The sequence below is a fragment of the Mastigoproctus giganteus genome, chromosome 4 (assembly GCF_048544385.1).
Source record: "Mastigoproctus giganteus isolate SK-2022 chromosome 4, ASM4854438v1, whole genome shotgun sequence".
NCBI classification, from domain to species: domain Eukaryota; kingdom Metazoa; phylum Arthropoda; class Arachnida; order Uropygi; family Thelyphonidae; genus Mastigoproctus; species Mastigoproctus giganteus.
This window is the reverse complement of record NC_143578.1, coordinates 10497176-10518054: the sequence shown is the minus strand read 5'-3', so window position 1 is coordinate 10518054 and position 20879 is coordinate 10497176. Positions and strand designations below refer to the sequence as shown.

At 35.3% G+C, this 20879-nt stretch overlaps 1 protein-coding gene across 1 annotated transcript in view; it reads right to left on the bottom strand.

Annotated features, from left to right (window-relative positions):
* Positions 1-20403, bottom strand: part of Rab40 (RAS oncogene family member Rab40) — a 58201-nt gene extending 37798 nt beyond the window's left edge. Inside the window, exons 1-2 of the mRNA XM_090371350.1 lie at positions 20173-20403; positions 467-802 (exon numbers count right to left, since the gene is read on the bottom strand). Of these exons, the coding sequence (XP_090227476.1) occupies positions 467-650 (184 nt within the window). The 5' untranslated portion in view covers positions 651-802; positions 20173-20403. The remainder of the gene's footprint in view (positions 1-466; positions 803-20172) is intronic.
* Between the last annotated feature and the right edge of the window lie 476 nt (positions 20404-20879).

The window sequence follows — 20879 nt, the reverse complement described above, 5'->3', positions numbered from 1 at the left end:
ATATTTCTTAGTTGGTATGTAAAGCCTAGTAGCTTCCAAGATAAATTATTTGAATGCTTCCCATTTTGAATTTGCTATTGGTAACATCATCAGTTGGTCCCACCATAAGAATTTAAATACTGTCTCAGAAGACCACTGTAGTCACCTTTAAGAAAGCAAAAACCCTTCCCTTTACCCATATAATATATTCAAATTAGTATCAGATGCAGTTTAGAGTGAAATGTCCTTTCATAACCGATTATAAATCTTAAAATGTGACAACTGTCACTTATCAGGATTCATTAAGAATATTTGTATGCCTTTTTAAAAATATAAAAAATTACTATTCTAAACAAATGCAGATATTTAGGATGTTCATGCACACTTTATAAAGACAATTTGCAAATTTTAATCCAAGTCCATACTGATTAAAATTGATGAATCAAGGCATAACAGAAAAAAATAATAATAAAATAAAACTCTTTACCTGATGATCCACAGAATGGAGACTCCTGTGATCCATCTTCAAACAAATTCAAAATTTCTTGTTTTCCAACATCACTATCCCCAACTAACAGAAACTTTAAAAGATAATCATATGATTTCTGTTGACTAGATGAGGGTCTGGGTGGACCAGCTGTTCTGCTCATGAGTGCTGATACTCCAGGCATAAAAATTTAATGTGAACATGCACATATATAAAAATGCTGAATAGACACTTGTTTTGTATGGTTTAACCCATTCGCCTAAAATTTGGTAATAAAGAACATACACTATTCCAAAGAATTTAAAAGCAGCATTACAGAAATCCAATGATAGTTGCCTACAAACAAAAGAAAGCAGATTATAAATTTAATCAATGTATAATTTTTCAACGAGAAATATTTTTAGTAATAAAGTACACTCAAATAAATTTTGAAAGTACAGTAAGTCCCGGACACACGTAAGGGATGAGGACTTCTTGCATAAGTAGAGATTTACGTAACTCGGGAATGACTAATAAAATGTTGCTACTATATCCCTGATCTGACAAAATTAAAAAAAAAAAAAACAACCACATGATATCCTCAGAAGAATGAAGAAAACTAATTACATATTTTTAATTAGTCCAATTAAAAACTTTATCTGGGGACAGTACTGAAGCAGCCAGAGTGGCACATAAGAATAAAAATACATAAAAGGAAGAACGAAGGAATGTTATTGTACGGTAAAAATTGATATGTATTTTGTAGCCTTGGTTATTATAGTTGACTTCACTAGTGCCTATCCCTTCACTGCTTCTCTTATTGTCTTTGTCCTTTATTATTGTGTTCACCGTTGATACTGACAAATCTAAATTCCTTGCAATACTTGTTAATGTTTGACCATTTTCATACATCCTTATTATTTTAATTTTCTGATCCAAATTGATCGCTTTCCTTTCCTTTTCTTGGTAGATTTACTAGTAAGATAAGGGATCACTGCTCTTGGCGCATTCCTCCCCCTTATCTCTGGTCTTCAGCACAGCTGCTAGCAAACCGTAACCGGCTAGTACTAACCGACAGATTCCTGCCAAAGCAAATGCTGCCCTCACTGCAAGCCATCGACGGGGACCTCCAAGAAGTGGTCAATAATAAAAAATACAGGAAGGTTATCCTCGTCGAACTGAAAATGTAAAACTGTGCTTTGTTAATAATCTGATTTATCTTTTTTTCTCATGTGTATCTCTTTTGTAAATATGTTTTGTTAATCCCTGGCACCACCATGCCGTGATGGGACTAATTGTATGTCTATCATTGCTGCAATTAAAGATTCTATTCTATTCTATAGTACCTTCTGTCACTTATTCTCTTAGTCAGCACCATAATAACGGTCATAATGAAAGTTTCTGTAAAGAACTACACAGGGTTAAGGCGGAAACACTATCACCTCACGCAAGCTCACATTTTACTAAAACACATTTCTTGAGGTTACCACCATAAAACAAAAACAACTTCAGTTTCCAGTTTATTAGGCTTTTCCATTAGTGCAACTATTATAGACAGGTAGTAAACTACCTTATTGAATTTGCAATAATACCGATAGCTGGAATTCAAATATTTCCTTATTTTGCAGACTTAATTTCAGGAGGTATTCATTATGACACTGACTAAAATGTTGTAAGAATTTCATTTTTATATATTACATTCATTACTTTTATTTTTCTGCATTATAATTTTTCTAATTTTACATTATTATGGTGAAATGTGTGTCCCCTTCACTGAAATCTTCAGTCATATAAGAAACAAATTTTCAGAATCTTTTCTTCATTCCTATTTTTTAAGCTTCATAAACTTGTTACTCCATACCTGAATTGTGCAATTTTGTGCGTGCCGTGTTCTTCATCACTGATTGTTTATTTATTATTATTTTTAAATGTTTTAAATTTTACAATCTTAAAAAAAAAATTATTGAAAAATTTTTTTACGTAACTTACATAAGTCAGGGACTTGCTGTATATATATTAGATTAATAGTGTGTAAAAAATTCTACATGAAAAAAATTTCATGCGGAAGAAAAATTACAAAATAAATTTTACTGTACAATCTCTTAAGTCTTAATTACAAATTTATACCCTGCGTATTTCAGTTTATTTTGCTTTTACATAATTGGAAATAAACAAAGACCTGTACATCCTCAAGAATTTAATTTTAATAAAACCTACAACACATATCCTATTTATCAACTAAAGCTTTACAAATTAATGATCAATGTAGGATATGTAACAGAGCATAACATGTAAGCAGGTTTAACACAAATATAAAATGCAGCTAAAATAGGTCATGAATTATGCAGGTTACCTATTTTTAGGAAGCATGCCCTTGCCAACAAGTAAGTTAACTAAAACTTACTTGTTCTAGAAATCAAATATTTCCTTATTTTGCAGACTTTTTTCATTTCAGGAGGTATTCATTATGACACTGACTAAAATGTTGTAAGAATTTCATTTTTATACATTACATTCATTATTTTTATTTTTTTGTATTATAATTTTTCTAATTTCATTAAAAAAAAAGTTCAAATTTTTCATTTTCTTAATTTAAAAATCAAAAAATAATAAGTCTAAAGATTCAAGCAAAGAAAAAAAAATTAAGTAATAATCTCACCAATTGTTGTAAACATCTCTTCTAGATGATAATCATCATGGGTATTATGGTAGATATACAATAGCTATTTCCTTTATAACAAATCTCACAAAACCTGTTTATTTTAACAGAAAACATGATAAAATATGCTTGATATTTTATACCAGGTAAACAACACTGACTAACTTATCTGATGCAGGGGATGTGGGATTCAAAGATTGTTCATTCTATCCATGTTATTTAGAGGTAGTACTGTAATAAATATCTTGTTAGCTGAGTGATAAAATGTTTTGTTTGATTTTCAATAAACAGTTAAGCCAATCATAATACACCAAACAGAATTTGAATAACTAGGGTGTCTTGCCTCTCCCCAAAAGGCCTAGTCATTTAGGTCTGTTCATTCCATTTTCTCCATTTTTTTTTCCTATTCACCAAGGACTAGTCTAATCCCCCCCCTCTACCAAATCATTCTCCTATTGATCCAGGCCTGTTCCTACCCCTTCTGCTCTCTCCTTATCTTTTAGATAAAAATTATGAAATAAATATATTTAAACAAAGTGTTTAAATTTTAATGCTATGTAGATATCAATAGCATCATAACAAAAAGATGAAATTATGAAAAATAGGAGGGCTTTCTCACCTTTTCTTGTGACCAGCAGGATTTAACTGTCCAAGTATCCTGCCTAAATAACCAATTCAGGCAGGCGAAGGCAGATTAGGAGTTAGGCAGGCGAAGGCAGATTACGAGAAATCATTGGCAAGGGATGCAAAGAAAAACAGCAAAGAGTTCTTTACTTATGTAAACACTCTAGAAGAAAGGGGCTGAATCAGATTGGTCCACTTGATATCAATGGGTCAACTGTTGATGATCCTGCTCAGGTAGCTAACAAACTAAATGAATATTCTGCATCGACATTCACACATGAAGAGTTATCTAGCGAGGGGAATGCCAGAGGTGTATTCAACTCTAGCAGTAAGCTAGAGAATCTTGTAATAACTGAGAGTAAAGTGGAGGAGAAATTGAAGATAAACATAAGAAAGGCACCCGGGGTGGATGGGATCTAGCCAGTTATATTAAAGGAGGTAGCAGAGGAAGTAAGCAAACCATTAGCCATAATTATGAGAGCTTCCTTGGACTCAGGGGAGGTACTGACAGACTGGAGATGTGCAAATGTGACCCCAATTCACAAAGGAGGATCAAAGGCTGACACAAGTAATTATAGACCTGCGAGTTTAACTTCTGTTCCAGGAAAATTAATGGAGGCACTAGTTAAAGAAGCACTGCAGGATCATTTAGACAAGACTTCAGTTATAGCTCGGACACAGCATGGTTTTGTTAAGGGGTAGTCTTGCCTGACCAATTTGACTGGATACTATGATGCAGTCACAAAGGAACTGGATGCAGGGAATAACTTGGATATTATATACTTGGATCTTAGAAAGGCTTTTGATACTGTTGCACATGGAAGACTGCTGCACAAATTGGAGCAGTGTGACATTGGAGGCAAATTGCTGCTGTGGATAAAGGGGTGGCTGAGGGGGAGAAGACAGAGTGGTAATCAATGGACACTGCTCGTCGTGGACTAATGTTATTAGTGGAGTCCCTCAGGGCTCAGTGTTGGGTCCATTATTGTTTTCTGTATTTATAAATGATATTGATGATGGTATGTCAAGCTTAATGTCGAAGTTTGCAGATGATACAAAGGTAGGCAGGGTTGTCAAGGACACTACTGACACTATGCTGCTGCAACAGCATCTGGAAAGGTTGAGCAGATGGGCTGAGAGGTGGCAAATGAAGTTTAACATTGACAAATGTAAAGTACTACACATGGGAAACAGTAACCCCAGAGCAACGTATCAACTCTGTGGTACTACACTGATAGTGGTAGAGAATGAAAGGGACCTGGGGGTGGTTGTGCAGGCAGATATGAAGTTCTCTGAGCAGTGCAGACGGGCTGCAAGAGTAGCTCATGGTGTATTGTCAATGATATATAGGAATTTTTCTAGCAGGGATAAGGAGGTGATTATTCCCTTGTATAAGGCAATGGTCAGGCCACACCTAGAGTACTGTATACAGGTCTGGAGGCCTCATTTCAAGAAGGATGTAGAGCTGCTGGAACGAGTACAGAGAAGGGCAACAAGATTAGTGAATGGAACAAAGGGGTGCTCTTACGAAGAAAGGCTTAAGTTTTGCAAATTACAGTGTCTGGAGACTAGGCACCAGCGAGGTGATCTGATAGAGGTGTATAAAGCCTTGAATGGTTTGAGCATGCTCAATGCTGATGGGATTCTTCCTCTCACTCAGAATAATCACCTGAGAGGGCATAAATTCAAATTGAGGAAAGACAGATGTAGGATAGACGTGCAGAAATTTGCCTTTAGCCAGCGGGTGGTTGGTTGGTGGAACAGACGTCCGTCCCTTGTCGTGGAAGTTGATAGCCTAAGTAAGTTTAAGGCTCAGCTGGACAGGTATTTCGAACGAACAGAGGGGTGAAGTGGAAGTGGTTTTTTTTTTTTTGGCTGATGCTGCATAAGCTTGCTTTCTTGCATCAAATGCCTCTACTAATGCTAATTCACAAAATACTAAACAGGATAAGAAAAATCCTACTTTTCATAATTTTGAAAAGGTTGAAATAATATTAGAAGAAAATAATAATAATAATAATAATAATAATAATAATAATACAATACAATACAATAATAATAATAATAATAGTGTACCGTATTACAAGTACAAACCCCAGGCAGTACTAGAGAAACCAACCCACAACCTGTACTGGAACCGTGCCATAATAATGGACAAGACAATCTCGCACAACAGATCAGACACAACCCATGTCGACATGAAGGTAAAGGGTTGACATAGCAGTGTCCAACGCTGGCAATCTCCAGAAAACACACGAGGAAAAGATCAGAAGTACACGAACCTAAGACAAGAGATCAAAGAGATGTGGCATATGCACAAGTAACAACCATCCCGATCATAGTGTAGACCACAGGTATGGTGCCAAACAATCTACATAATAGCCTAGTAGCAATACTTCTGCCACAAGGTATTCCAGAAAGTCACAACTGTGAACATCTGTAGTATAGTCAGAGTTCCTCAACCAACAGTAGTGCAGGTTGATTGTAGTGGAGGTTGATAGCCTAAATAAGTTTAAGGCTCAGCTGGACAGGTATTTTGAACGAACAGAGGGGTGAAGTGGAAATGGGTTTTTTTTTTGGCTGATGCTGCATAAGCTTGCTTTCTTGCATCAAATGCCTCTACTAATGCTAATGCTAGATATACTTGTGAGCCATTCCAATTTTGTGAAAATTAGAAGTTTTAAAAAAATTCAGGTTATAATCATAAAACTAATTATAAAATAAAAAACGAACCACACCTGAAAGGTAAATACAATGCGTATGTTACCTAATTTGTTAAATTTAAGTTTGTATTAAACTCCTGGAATATTCTGTGTAATCATGATAAAAGTTTTCATTTAAGACTATCCAGAACAAAGTTCTCCATGTAAAATTACAAACTTGTATCAAGATTTAGCCTTCAATATTAATATAAATTAAACATTTGGGAATCCGTAAATGTTATAAAATGTAAAAATTAAGTAAAATCTAAAACTGTTTCGTTTTAAGTTTTACTTAGTCACATTAAAATACATCAGCCTGTGTAGATTTACATTCTGAACTAATAGGAACTAAATGGAAACTATCCAATAAGGATTACATCTCTATGCCCTATAATACTGATAAACTAAATAGAAATTCATCACAATGCTTAGAGAAAAGTCAACAGAGGATATAGTAATAAAAAAAGCTGCAACTGGCTTTAATTCCTTGATATTTTATTTTCTAAATAGATAGAAAAATATCAAGAAACAGCACAAAACTAACAAATCTCTCATATGAAATCTGAATATCCATATAAAAAAATCTGACTGTCATTCTGAACACCTGACTGTGCCTCTTACAAGAGGGTGATATCATATGAGAGAGAGAGAGAGAGATCTGCTAAAAATTAATGCTTGCAAAAAGGGTTTACAGATCTACTATAAGTAGAAAACACTATCCAGATACCACACTGTAAAATGGCTTGTCAACTTACCTATCTATACCATTTTTTTTCCATCAGAGTGACTAGTATTTATACATTATCTCTTTAGAAACTATTATGAAAACTCATTACCATAACTAGCAACAGTTATTATAATTTGTTAAAGGTAATTACTTTCAGTGAAAGAGCTTTATCTTAATGGCAATAAGCTCACTTTTGCATCTAACTGGACTTACTCATAAGAAATGAGGGAAGTGTTCAGATACTCTGCACAAATCAAATAAGGCTTACAATATACTATAATAATCTTAAACTAACAACATGCATTTTTACTCCTTTGCCAACATGCCATTATAGAAATGCTTAGTTTAGCAACAAATAATTGCTGAATGTGCTGTTTCTACAGATCAGGTTAAATGCTTTTATTTTTCTCTTGCTTTATCTTTCTTTTTCTCCCAATATGCACAAAAACTAAAATATAAACAGAAATGAAAATCAGTTTGCAAATGAAACCATCATTCAGCATATTTCCACTGGAAAAGTGTTTTGTCACGTACAGTGTCAGCATACTGGTTTTATATCATCTATTTATGAATTCAATGATTCTGAATAATAAGACTGAATAATGAATGAAATATGATCTCACAAAATGCTGAGCATTGTTTATTCATGATGGAAATGATCACATGTTTCTAAATTGTCAGTGCAGCATTAGAATATATAACCATAGTATTAAAAAATCAATGAAATTCAAGTAGAAATACAAGGTTTGATAATTAAGATCAGGACTGAGTCAAATTGCAAACAGAATAAAAACTTTTAATATATTTAAAATGTATGCCTTGAGAAGCTACACTTGTGAGGTTGCTCACAGAGTTGGAAACAATTCTGTTAATATATTTACACAATTAATATATTTAAAATGTATGCCTTGAGAAGCTACACTTGTGTGGTTGCTCACAGAGTTGGAAACACTTTTTAAATGCATTTAAACTGAATTCCTTTGTCACATTTCTTTTTCCTCTACATTGTACAATGACCATCCCTTCAGTTGGATTTTGCGATGATCCCTCTGCGTTTGATTCAACCACAAGAGGTGACAAATCATGGTGTTTCTGATATGATCAATGAACAAAGAAAAAGCATGAAACAGCAATCAGCTTGCTCTCCAATACAAAAATAAAAGAAAAAAAAAATGGTTTCAAAAATTTTGTTCAATTTCTTTGTCAATGAGATAATTATTCATAATGAATTTGTTTCACCAGGTAACACAATAAATAAAGACTATATGTGGCACAAGTTTTGGATTGTTTTGTTAAAAGAAATAGGAATAAGGGGAACCAATTTCTAGGCAATTCTAGACCACAATCTCAGCTAACCATTCTAGCATAGCATGAGATGCGTAGCCAACCCCCACCCACATTTATTAGTATTTAGCAACATGATGCAAGAAAGCAAAGCTTATATAGAATCAACTGAAAAAAAAAAAATTCAGTTGTCCATTCCCACCAATAATCTGTCCAAACTTCCTTCAACTTTATTCAAATTACCTACTTCCAAATCAAGTACTTTTTGAATGATTTCCAAGCATCTATTCTGCAACCATCCTTTTTCTATTTAATGCTGCCATGTATGTTCAAAAAAGAGTAAACATTCCATCACCAATTTATTTTACTTAACCCTTTCAACGTCTTATACAGTCCAATTAAGTCATCATGCAGATGCCTAGTTTTCAGAGGTTGCATTTATAGAAACCCAGTCTTCCTTGGTAAGAATATCATTTTATGCATCTTAATGAATCTTGTTACTCTTCTCCCTTTCCAGCAGATCTGCATCCTTCCAAAAATGATGTTTTCCAAACCTGGATTCCGTATTCCAGGTGTGGCCTAACTATTGCTTATACATCAGCATAATTACATCTTTGTCCTTGCTGGCAAAGTTCTCGCATACTGCTCCTCAGTATGTGACAGAACCCCACAAGCTGTCCTTGCAGCCATCCTGCACTACTCAGAACTTCATGTCAGGCAGTACAAATTATCAGAGGTTTTTTTTTTTTTTTTTGTTCTCCCCTGAATGTGGTACCACCCAAGTGATAAGTTCTGTAATTACTGCTACCCATATGCAGTTCCTTGCATTTATCAATGTTAAATCTAAATTGCCACTTCTCAGCCTATTTACTCCATTCCATAATTTATTCCATGTCTTGTTGGAGTAGTATACCCTGATTCCTGTCAATAGCCACTCTGCCAACCTCTTATCTGCAAATTTAGCCAATATCAATCCACTGCAGGATGAAGGCCTCTCCAGCAACTTTCCAGTTCCTTCTGTTTTGTGCAATGGCCACCCATTTACTACCCACAAACTCATGAATTTCATCTGTCCATCTTCATTGTTGTCTTCCAGGTTTTCTTCTAGCTCCTATTGGGTAGCATTCTATTACTTTCTTAGTCCATCTGTCACCATGTCTTCGAGCTATATCGTACAGAGAAGGGCAACAAGATTAGTGAATGGAACAAAGGGGTGCTCTTATGAAGAAAGGCTTAAGTTTTGCAAATTACAGTGTCTGGAGACTAGGCACCAGCGAGGTGATCTGATAGAGGTGTATAAAGCCTTGAATGATTTAAGCATGCTCAATGCTGATGGGATTCTTCCTCTAGCTCAGAAAAATCACCTGAGAGGGCATAAATTCAAATTGAGGAAAGACAGATGTAGGATAGACGTGCGGAAATTTGCCTTTAGCCAGCGGGTGGTTGGTTGGTGGAACAGACTTCCATCCCTTGTGGTGGAGGTTGATAGCCTAAATAAGTTTAAGGCTCAGCTGGACAGGTATTTTGAACGAACAGAGGGGTGAAGTGGAAGTGGGTTTTTTTTTTTTTTTTTGTCTGATGCTGCATAAGCTTGCTTTCTTGCATCAAATGCCTCTACTAATGCTAATGCTATATGTCCTGCTCAAGACCATTTTAGTTCTTTAGTTTTGATAACAATGTCCTTTACTTGAGTTTAGTGCCTAATCCAGGTGTTTCTCTTCTTATCTAACAGATTCCCAATATAATTCATTCCATTCTTCGCTGTGTAGTTCTCAGCTTCTCTTCTATTTTTTTGGTGCGTGCCCAAGTTTCACATCCATAAGTCATGGTGGGGAGTATACATTGGTTCATTATTTTACACTACAGACAAATTAGGATATTGCTCCTCAGTATGTGACTATATAAGTTTTAATGTGACTAAGTAATGTATTTAATTTCCTTAACTTCTATTTCCTGAATGTTATCCATCCAAAATCTATTCTTCTCTTGACTTCCAGCCATTTATCATTATTACAGCTAATGACTTGTCCCAGATAAGTACATGACTCCACCTTTTCAGTTACTGCTCCTTCAATCATTATATCCCTTTCTGTGGCATACTTGTTCATCATTACTTTTGTTTTAGCCATATTCATCTTTAGTCAAAAATGCTTACTAACCCTGCATAACTGATTAAGATTTTCCTCTAATTCTTTGGGATCGTGGCTTATGACCACAATGTCATCTGTAAATCATAAATGGTTTAGGTACTCTCCATTCACACTGACTCCTTTTCTGCGGACCAGTCTAATCTTCTGAAAGCTTCCTCAACGACAGCAGTAAATAACTTTGAAGATATGTCTCCTTGTTGAACTCCTTTCTCAATTTTAAATTTACTACTGTCTTGGTCTAGTCTAATAAAGGAGGTAGCATTCTCATATATTTTCTTCAAAATCATAATATATGGGATATCTATGCCTTGTCTTTCCAGTGCCTGAAACATTGCCTTATGCTGTATGCATAAGGAGTCAAATGCCTTTTCATAATCCACAAATGCCAGGCATAATGGTGTTTTGCATTCATTTGCTTTCTCCATTAGCTGTGACATTATGTGACGGTGATTGATAGTTGAGAATCCTGTCCTAAAGCCAGCTTGCTCTTTCGGATGATTCTCATCAAGTATTCTTTCTAATCTGTTAGTAATGATCCTTGTGAACAACTTGTAGATGTGGGATAACAAGCTAATTGGTCTATAATTTACAATTTATCTCTTTTCTTATGCAGCAAAACTATGATTGCATTATTCTACTCCTTCGATGTCATACCTTTTCTAATGCATTTTTGTGAAGAGTCATGCCAGTTTTTGTCATATCTCTTCCTCCCAATTTTAACACTCTATAGTAACTTCATCTTTCCCCGGGGCTTTCTGATTCTTCAACGCATATTCTACCTCATTAGGAAGGATATCAGGTATGTTGTATGTGTTACTAATTTGTGATCCATCTTTCCCACTGATCCATCATTCCCTCGCTACTTGTATAACTCTTTATAGTAGTCTTCTGCTATTTATAAGTACACCATCGCTATTCTTCAGTTTCAGTATCATTTGTCTTTCTGTATTACTGCTCATGGCTGCTGATTTAAATCCTTTGTTTTTCCCTTAATGCTTGTTCTACTTTTCTTGTGTTAAATTTTCTTATATCCTCTCTGAATCTCTTTCTAATGGCTTTGCATAACTCAGTATACGCAATTTTCTCCTTCTCAGTGTTTTTCTTGCTCTTCATTTGTCGCCTTCATTTCATCATGAAGTGTTTCTTGACTAATTTTTTTTTTCCTTTGGATTTCTTTTTACCTATAGGTTTCTTGGGATTTATCACTTTCAGAAAGTTGTAATATTCCTCGTCAATATCTTGGTCCTGAACAGTCTGCACAAGCTCAAACTTGTTCTAAAGTTCCAGTACATACTGCTTTTTCTCCTCTTCTGTTATCTCAAAGACCGTCATATTATTTACTCGAGTCAGTTTTTTCTTTTCTTTTCTTACATCTATATCAAGTGTGCATCTTGCCATTCTGTGATCACTTCCAACATTTACCTTGTTCAGGACAGTAACATCATTCACAATATATCTTCTGTTGGTGAGAATGAATTCTATTTCATTAGTTGTTAATCCATTTGGGCTCTTCCATGTCCACTTTCTGTTCACCCTTTTCTTGAAAAAAAGTGTTCATTACTGACATTCCTTGAGATTCTGCAAATTCCACAAGTCTTTCACCTCTTTCATTTCTTTCACCAATTCCAAAATTTCCTATAGTTCTCCTTTCTGCACTGTTTTGTCTCTTTCCAACCTTAGCATTGAAGTCCCCAATAATGATAGTATAGTGAGTTTTCTGTTATCTAGAAGACTCAATTTCAGTGTACATTTCTTCAACCTCTTCATCATGGCTCAATGTTGGTGCATAAATCATTATAACCTTTAGCTTATACCTCTTAGAAATCCTGAGTAGTAGTCTTGACACCCTTGATGTGCTTTTGAATTCCAAATGTTTTTTTATATCTTTATGGACCAGAAAGCCAACTCCACCTTCACTCCTTTCACTGTTTCCATTCGTGTACAACAGATTTCCACTTGATAAACTTATAAGTGATTCATTTCTTCTTGTTTCAGCCAAACAAATACACTTTTGTTAAATAAATTTAACTTTATCTGTTTTAGGCTTCAGTGATTTTCATTGCTCTGTAAGTCACGTTACATATAGCTTATTATTCATTCATCTTCGCATCTTCCCCATGCTATATATTCTTAGAATAATTGATTGGTGAAACAAACTTCAATTGGGTGTTTTTGAACTGAGTAGTTTGAATGAATTTAGAGGATTATGTTCCACTTACAAATTTAATACTAAAATTTTGTTCCAACTGATCAAACAGCAAAATGCAAAAATTAAAGTGTATAAATTGAAATGGAGAAAAAAAAAAAAAAAAAGAGTAGCTTTCAAAAGTAAACACTTTTTTTTTTTTTTTTTATAAAATGTCAATTTTTAGCAGTGTAAACTGCAGCCATTATCAACTCACTGCAGGATGGAAGCCTCCTCAACAATTCATGCTGAGGGAAATGGACCATAATCTGCCACGCTGGTCCAGTGTGGGCTGGCAGAGCGACCGTATTTAGCAGTCAGGGGCTTGAACCCCGGTCTACTCAAAGACCGTGTGCTACTGCACTCCCACTCCTGACCACTCGGCTACGGAAGCCCTTTAGCAGTGTAAGGCACCTTAAAGACTAAAGGAGCAAAAAATTGTGGGGGGGGGGCAGGAAAAATGGAAAGGAAGAAAGAAAGATGAGACTGCTGAAGTTACATTATTAGTTGGATAGAAACAGGTTTTACAAGATTTTAATACAGCACAATAGCAAAATTAACTGAAAAAAAAAAAAAAAAAAAAAATTCAGAACTGTTGCATCATTTCTTGATAACTCTGTATGCTTATGGCAACATAACAGACGGTTCCCTAGGCAAGTCTTACAAAAATTAAATTGTGCCCCAACATAGCATTCTCAGTCACTAGTTTGGAGAGGTCTAGGTTCAAATCCCATTAGTGACCTAGGGGATCACATCTGGTGAGTATGGGCTTGGCACACCCAGGGTCCTGAGCTGGATATCATTATTCTTCTTTCTTGGTGATTCCCTTTTGACTCCCCCCCCCCTCTCTCGGAATTTTTTTTTTTTTTTGGCTGGTGCAGCATAAGTTTCAGGCTTCCTTGCACCATATAGCTAATAATAATAAAAATTCTTTTAAGGCATCTTCAACTGGGGCTACAGCTGGATAATCGAGGTGGAGAGAGTAAAGTATTTATTTCTCCATCTGCACAACATACAAATCAGTCCATGAACACACATCTGTACAGGGGAAAAAAAAAAAAAAGATGCCCACATCAAGAGTAGTCACCTAATATGGGGAGTGAAGCAGCTGATAACTGTGGAAAGGAGTAAAAGAAAAAAAAAAAAAATTGCTTTCCAGCCAATAATTGCAGAATGTGGTAATAAATTATAAAACTAAAGTAGAAAAAATAAAAATATAATATATTCTGACATCAACAATGAATCAATTTCAGTGATGAATAACTAAAATTAAAAAGAAAATGCTATACCAAGTTTCAGATATACAGATAACTTTAAGAGAAATGCAACTATTCATAGTAATTAAAGATAAGTCGGTAGTAAATTTTATGTCACAAACTGCACAAGCTAAATAACATATTTCTAGGATAAGGATCAGTTAGAAAATAATATCTTTGTTCATACTAACACTTTTTAGCTTGGGTTGGTCCTTGAGGTTGTCACAGACACTCTCAGATATGCCGGACAAGCTGTACTTGCACCTGGGAGTCAAACGCTGATGGAACTGATATTCGGGTGACATTCAAGTCAAGTGGACCCAATTTCGGTGAGTCCGGACGGTCTGTGACAGCCAAATCCTCTTACTTCCACCTTAACGATGGTGGGACTGTTAGTAATCCAGGGTATAACCTCCGTGCACAAGCACACTGTGGGTGACCACCCACACCAAATGGAGGAATGCAGCCCCTCTATGTTACCAGGCAATACTAGGTGGTAGATGACTCATCAACCGGTGCAATACTACCACTTTGCTTATTGGAGGCTTAAAGTGGTGGTGGTTGTTGTTGGTTTGTTTGGTTTTTAGGAGCATTAGCAACTAAGGCCATATTGCTCAGGAGATATGCGGTGGTCATTCCCTGACCTTTCCGCATCCTCCGTATTTGGTGGTCACGGGCTCGAACCCCGGTCTAATCAAGAAGCGTGTGCTACGCACTGCTGCTCCTGCCCACCTGGCTACGGAGGCACCATTTGAAGTGGTGGAACCCATGTTTAGTCTCCAGAGCTAAGTTCCGGTTAACCCTTCCCCACCTCTTCCACCATGCAGTATGACTGATGACTTTTGAGGTTATGATGAACATCATGGCAAGATGCAATCTTCCTTACATTTCGAGGGTACAGCTCTAAAACAGTGTTCGCAGGCCGGCCGCTAGTTAGCACACCGGACCAAATCTATTGGTAACTCTTTAGGAGGCTTCCGGATCAGCTAGTGTATAATCTTGCTACCTCTACTCTACCAGATAGTGACTGGAGGGAGTGCGAGTAGTGTATATGCAGGAGGCATATACACTATGGTGGAAAGTACCAGGCAATAAAATTAATGAGAATGATTGACAGATGGTTCCAAGATGAATGCATAGCCAAAGAAGCATCTATATAACTGACAATTACTAAGCAAGGTTAGATTTGGTGAATCCAAACTTGCTTGGTGAATCTGACCTTGACTCATCATAGCAACCTTGATTGCAGCAAAGTACAAACTGTGAAGTCAAAGCACTTTCTACAATCCAGAAAACAGATTTCAAAACCTTAACCACAAATAAGCCAGTCAGTGAATGGCAAAGAAGACTGCACTATTGTATATAGCAATGAACAATAAAATTATGATGACAAATTATTAAAGTGAGAAATGACAGAGTTTATTCAGACAAAGGAGGATATCAAGATTCTTAACAAATTTTAACACTCTAGCAGGTGCATCAAAGAGTCATAAGCAGGCACACTGTTGCTCAATGTGCAATAACCATTTTGGAAAAAATGGCAAGTAGTAGTTTAAAATGGTGCACTTTATACTTCTATTATTTATTCTGACCCAATATATTTGATAATAAGAATTAATATCTTTAGTAATGCAGTAAATCTTATTATTATTATCTATATATAAAATACCTGACTACCTCACCTCCAAATTACATCATAGAACAAGACCAAAACTCTTAAATTAAAAAAAAAAAAAAAAAAAAAAATTTGAGACATGAGCATACATCACATTTTTCACATTAACAAAGATTCTTTACCATATTTTCCACACTTAACTCTTGCAATTAAAAAATAATTAATAATGGTTTGACACTGAAGAATTTTGGTTTTTTTTGCTCATGCTCTTTAGCCTGCTTTCTTGCATCACTTGGCACTACAAATACTAAATCAAGCCCATTACATCCATTTATTGTTTAACTTCACACTCACAGAACCAACTTTACTTCTTTCTCATTTATTCCTTCAACAACCACACTTCACATGTATTTCCTGAAAATTACAATCTACAGAAATTCAATTCTAATGTCAACAAGTAACATCTTTTGCCTTCACAACCTTCAATCTATGCATGGCACTAAGTATTATAGGTTCTAATACCTTTCATGTTTAGGATTTTCATAAAAAAAAAAAAAAGCCCACTCTGAAGAATGATCATTTATAACTTTGGCTCATATCTTTCACATTCAACCATCCTAAAATCCAAATCAGGATCTTGCTCATAATTCCAAAAAGTTCTTCTGCATCTTCCTGATAACTCACATTTGGTACCAAGCAGTTTTTTTTTTTTTTTGTTGTTAACAAAACTTAAAGAACACCTCAGAGGCAACAGATGACTTTGATGAAGAAACTTTTAGTAGCTGGAGGGGAGGGTTTTACCCCTGAGCTGAATAAACTTTACTTATCCCCAATTCACAAAGGGGGATCGAAGGGTGACACGAGTAACTACAGACCAGTTAGTTTAACTTCTGTTCCGGGTAAAATAATGGAGTCGCTGGTTAAGGATGCATTGCAGGATCATCTAGACAAGACTGCAGCAATAATTCAGACACAGCATGGGTTTGTTAAGGGAAAGTCTTGTCTGACAAATTTGATAGGATATTATGATGTGGTTACAAAGGAACTGGATGCGAAAAATAATTTTGATATCATATATTTGGATTTCAGGAAAGCTTTTGACACTGTTGCGCATGGAAGACTATTGTACAAATTGGAGCAGAATGGTATTAAGGGTAAGTTGCTACAATGGATAAAAGGATGGTTAAGTGCTAGAAGACAGAGGGTGGTAATCAATGGGTGCTGCTCTTCTTGGACTAATGTTATTAGTGGAGTCCCACAGGGTTCGGTGTTGGGTCCACTGTTGTTTTGTATATTTATCAATGATATTGATGAAGGTATATCAGGCTTAATGTCGAAGTTTGCAGATGATACAAAGGTTGGCAGGGTTGTTAATGATAGTAATGGCAGTGTGCTACTGCAACAGGATCTAGATTTGGGCAGATGGGCTAAGAAGTGGCAACTGAAGTTTAACCTTGACAAATGCAAAGTACTACATATGGGTAGAAGTAACCCCAGAGAAACGTACCAACTATGTGGTACTACACTTAAGGTGGTAGAAAATGAAAAAGACCTGGGAGTAATTGTGCAGGCAAATATGAAGTTTTCTGAGCAATGCAGACAGGCTGCCAGGGCAGGTCATGGGGTTTTGTCAATGATATATAGGAATTTTGCTAGCAGGGAAAAGGAGGTGATTATCCCTCTGTATAAGGCAATGGTCAGGCCATGGCTTGAGTACTGCGTACAGGTCTGGAGGCCTCATTTTAGGAAGGATGTAGATTTACTTGAGTGTGTACAGAGAAGGGCAACAAGATTGGTGAGGGGAATGAAGGGATCCTCTTACCAAGAGAGGCTTAAGTTCTGCAAATTGCAGTGGCTGGAGACTAGGCACCTGCGCGGTGATCTGATTGAGGTATATAAGGCCTTGAATGGGTTGAGCACGGTGAATTCTGATGGGATCCTTCCACTTGTTCATATTACGAATCTAAGGGGGCATAAATTCAAATTAAGAAAAGACAGATGTAGAATAGATGTGCGGAAATTTTCCTTTAGCCAGCGGGTGGTTAATTGCTGGAACAAACTTCCATCTGTCGTTGTGGAAGTTGATAGGTTGAATAAATTTAAGGAGGAACTGGACAGGCATTTGGAGGGAATGGTGTGATTTTTTTTTTTTTTGGCTGATGCTGCATAAGCTCATACATTTGCTTTCTTGCATCACATGCCACTACTACTACTACTACTACTACTTGAACAGCATACAAAGACTTATTTGGAACTGGACAAAATGTACTGAGTTTGGTGGGGTATATATGAAAATAATGATATATAAGAGTGAAGATAACTTTTTGAAGTACATTTTTTTTAAAAAAAACTTCTGTATTCCTTCAAAAGTTATGCAATAAAAAGCATTATTTTTCATGCCACACATTTCATAAAAAGTGCCTTTTATACACTTTGTGAAATGCTTGTTTATTTTTCATCAAAGCAACAAAGACCATGAAGCATCACTGTGCTATGTTTGTAAACTAGTCATACTCCGTGGTTGATCTGCATCTGAAAAGCAGATCAACCACGGAGTATGGTGGGGGGGGGGTAGACATTCAACCCCTTGGCCAAGACTGACTAACACAACCAGGGTGTAAAAAAAGAAAGGTCCATAAAAATTCCTTTCATCTTGAAGGTATTTAAATCCAGACCTTTTACACAGTGTGGATGGGCAACAGTTGAAACTATTGTGCACCTGCATAGGCCTCTGAAATGTAGGATAGTAAGAATCATTTTGGCAGCATTATTTCATGGTTTTCTTCAAATAAGACATCAGGAAAATCTTCACTTTACTAATTAGAATTTCTGAAGTATTTAAATTTAAATGGAGATGAAATGACTAATTCTTACACAACTTGAAAATCCCTATTCAAATACCAGTTTCTATTTTGCAAATTGTAAATATTTTCTTCTTGTGAATTTCACATGGAACGATATAAGAGAGGGTTCTGTAATGTTGGAAACAAAATAGGCACATTTTGTAATGTCAACTGAGAGCCTTCTTTTCCATTAAAGACATTTTCAGAAAAATTCCCTATAAATTGTAATACATTAAAAATTCTGCTGCATCATTTAAAATGAAATTTTCATGTTAAATATTAACATAATTTTCCAATACATAGTAATAGAGGCATGTGATGCAAGAAATAAAGCGTTTGAGCTTATGTAGCATTCGCCAAAAAAAAAAAAAAAAAATTCACACAACCATTCCCTCTAAATGCTTGTCCAGTTCCTCCTTGAACTTATTTAAACTATCAACTTTCTAATGTACAAGTTAGTGCATTTGCATCATTTCTGTACATAGCCAACTACATAAATAGTTATAAATTGGCATCATTAAGTATATCTCATATTGTGAGATATACTTAATCACAACGAGTTGCCATGATATTGCACTACCTTGAATAAGTAACGCTTTACCATAGGAGAAGACTATTGTTACTTATTCACCCATACGGAGCTTATTGGCTCTTCATCAGTGGGTGGGCAGGTACCCTGGAGTTGCAATGATGATAATCTAGTTGAAGTATAAATTCACAATATGAGAGATACCTGATGGTGTGGAGTAATTTATATTACGGTATAGTTAAGGGCTAAAGCCTCAGGTTACGTAAATAGTTTAACTAATTAACTATTTACGTAACCTGAGGCTTTAGCCCTAAACTACACTGCTATCAACTTTCATAATGACAGATGGAAGTTTGTTACAGCAATTAACCACCACTGGCCAAAGTCAAATTTCCGCACATCTATTCTACAACTGTCTTTCCTCAATTTGATTTTATGTCCCCTCAACCCATCTGCCCAAATTTCTTCCATGCACAACAGTGTCAAAATGTTTCCTGAAATCCAAGTATATGATATCAAAATAAATTAATAATAATAAATTATTATTTATTAATTATTTATTAAAAAAACTTGACATGTCAAGTTTTTTTTTTATCAAATGAAAAAATTAGTATTACATTTCAAACATCCAGAGTTGATCTAGTCTTTTAATGTATTTTTTAAAATTTATTTTTAAATGGTTATAATTGCTTCACTTATTCTCCTAACAGTATAATTACAATCCTCTGTACTATATAGTTTATCGAAATCGATGACAATCAAGCTCCAATTTACCATAACTAATTTGACACAATAATTCAACCAGCATAGCAGCAATAGTGCCGGCTTATGGAAGGTTATATTTGTTTTTAAAACTATTTCTGAAATTACATTTTTAAGTGACATTTGAGGCACATGATATCTGAGAACAGAATGAAAAAAAAAAAAAAAAAAAAAAAAAATTCAATACACAATATCAGAACAAATCCAAATCTGGGAACGCGCAAATTTCACAAGCAATTAGCAAGACTTGAACACCAAATGCATCCCTGGTTATCCAAAATAAAATATATTACAAAACATTAGGTACATAAGAATATTATATCATCGTCTTAAAAAGAATAACACTAAGCCTACTACTTGAAAGGTATTCCAATTAATAATGACGACGTACCTTTAGAGGCATCAAATATTCCAAATACGTTACTCAACTTAAACTGTGCGGCATGTGACATTCAGCAGAAACTGCTTAATTTGTTGCGAATTCATTTGTTTGAAATTCACTACAGCTCACAGATTAAGAAACGACAAACATTTAAAATACAAAGATCACGCACTACTAAAGATCATGACATTCTCAAATTCTTAAGAATAACATTCCCCTTTGATGTCATGACCTAGTTGAAGCTTGTTTGTCTATGACGCGATCGCCCTCTTCTGGAGAGAAAAGAAGAAGAATAAGAAGAAATTAGAGAAATATGGTAGTAATATGTAGCAGAAGAATCTTTATTGTAACGCTTGGAATGATAATTTACATAATAGTAATTGCAACAGCCCGTCACGGCACAGTGGCCAGGGGTTAACAATGTACTACAGGGACATTATTACCTCAAAAAGCCAAAATACATAAATAAATAATAGAATAATAAATAAGTGAACTAAAGTACAGAAAATGGAGAAATGACTTGAGTACAGTATACTACCTATATAGAACATGAAGTGAGTGTACAACCATCTGTTTCAAAATACAAAATACATACTATAAGGAGATACAGTACATTTAAGTGCATAAATATCTACATGGTTGGATTAAGAATATACATTGTTCAAGGCTCATATTATAATAGTAGTAGCCTTGGCCGCCCACTGAGTATTCTTTTC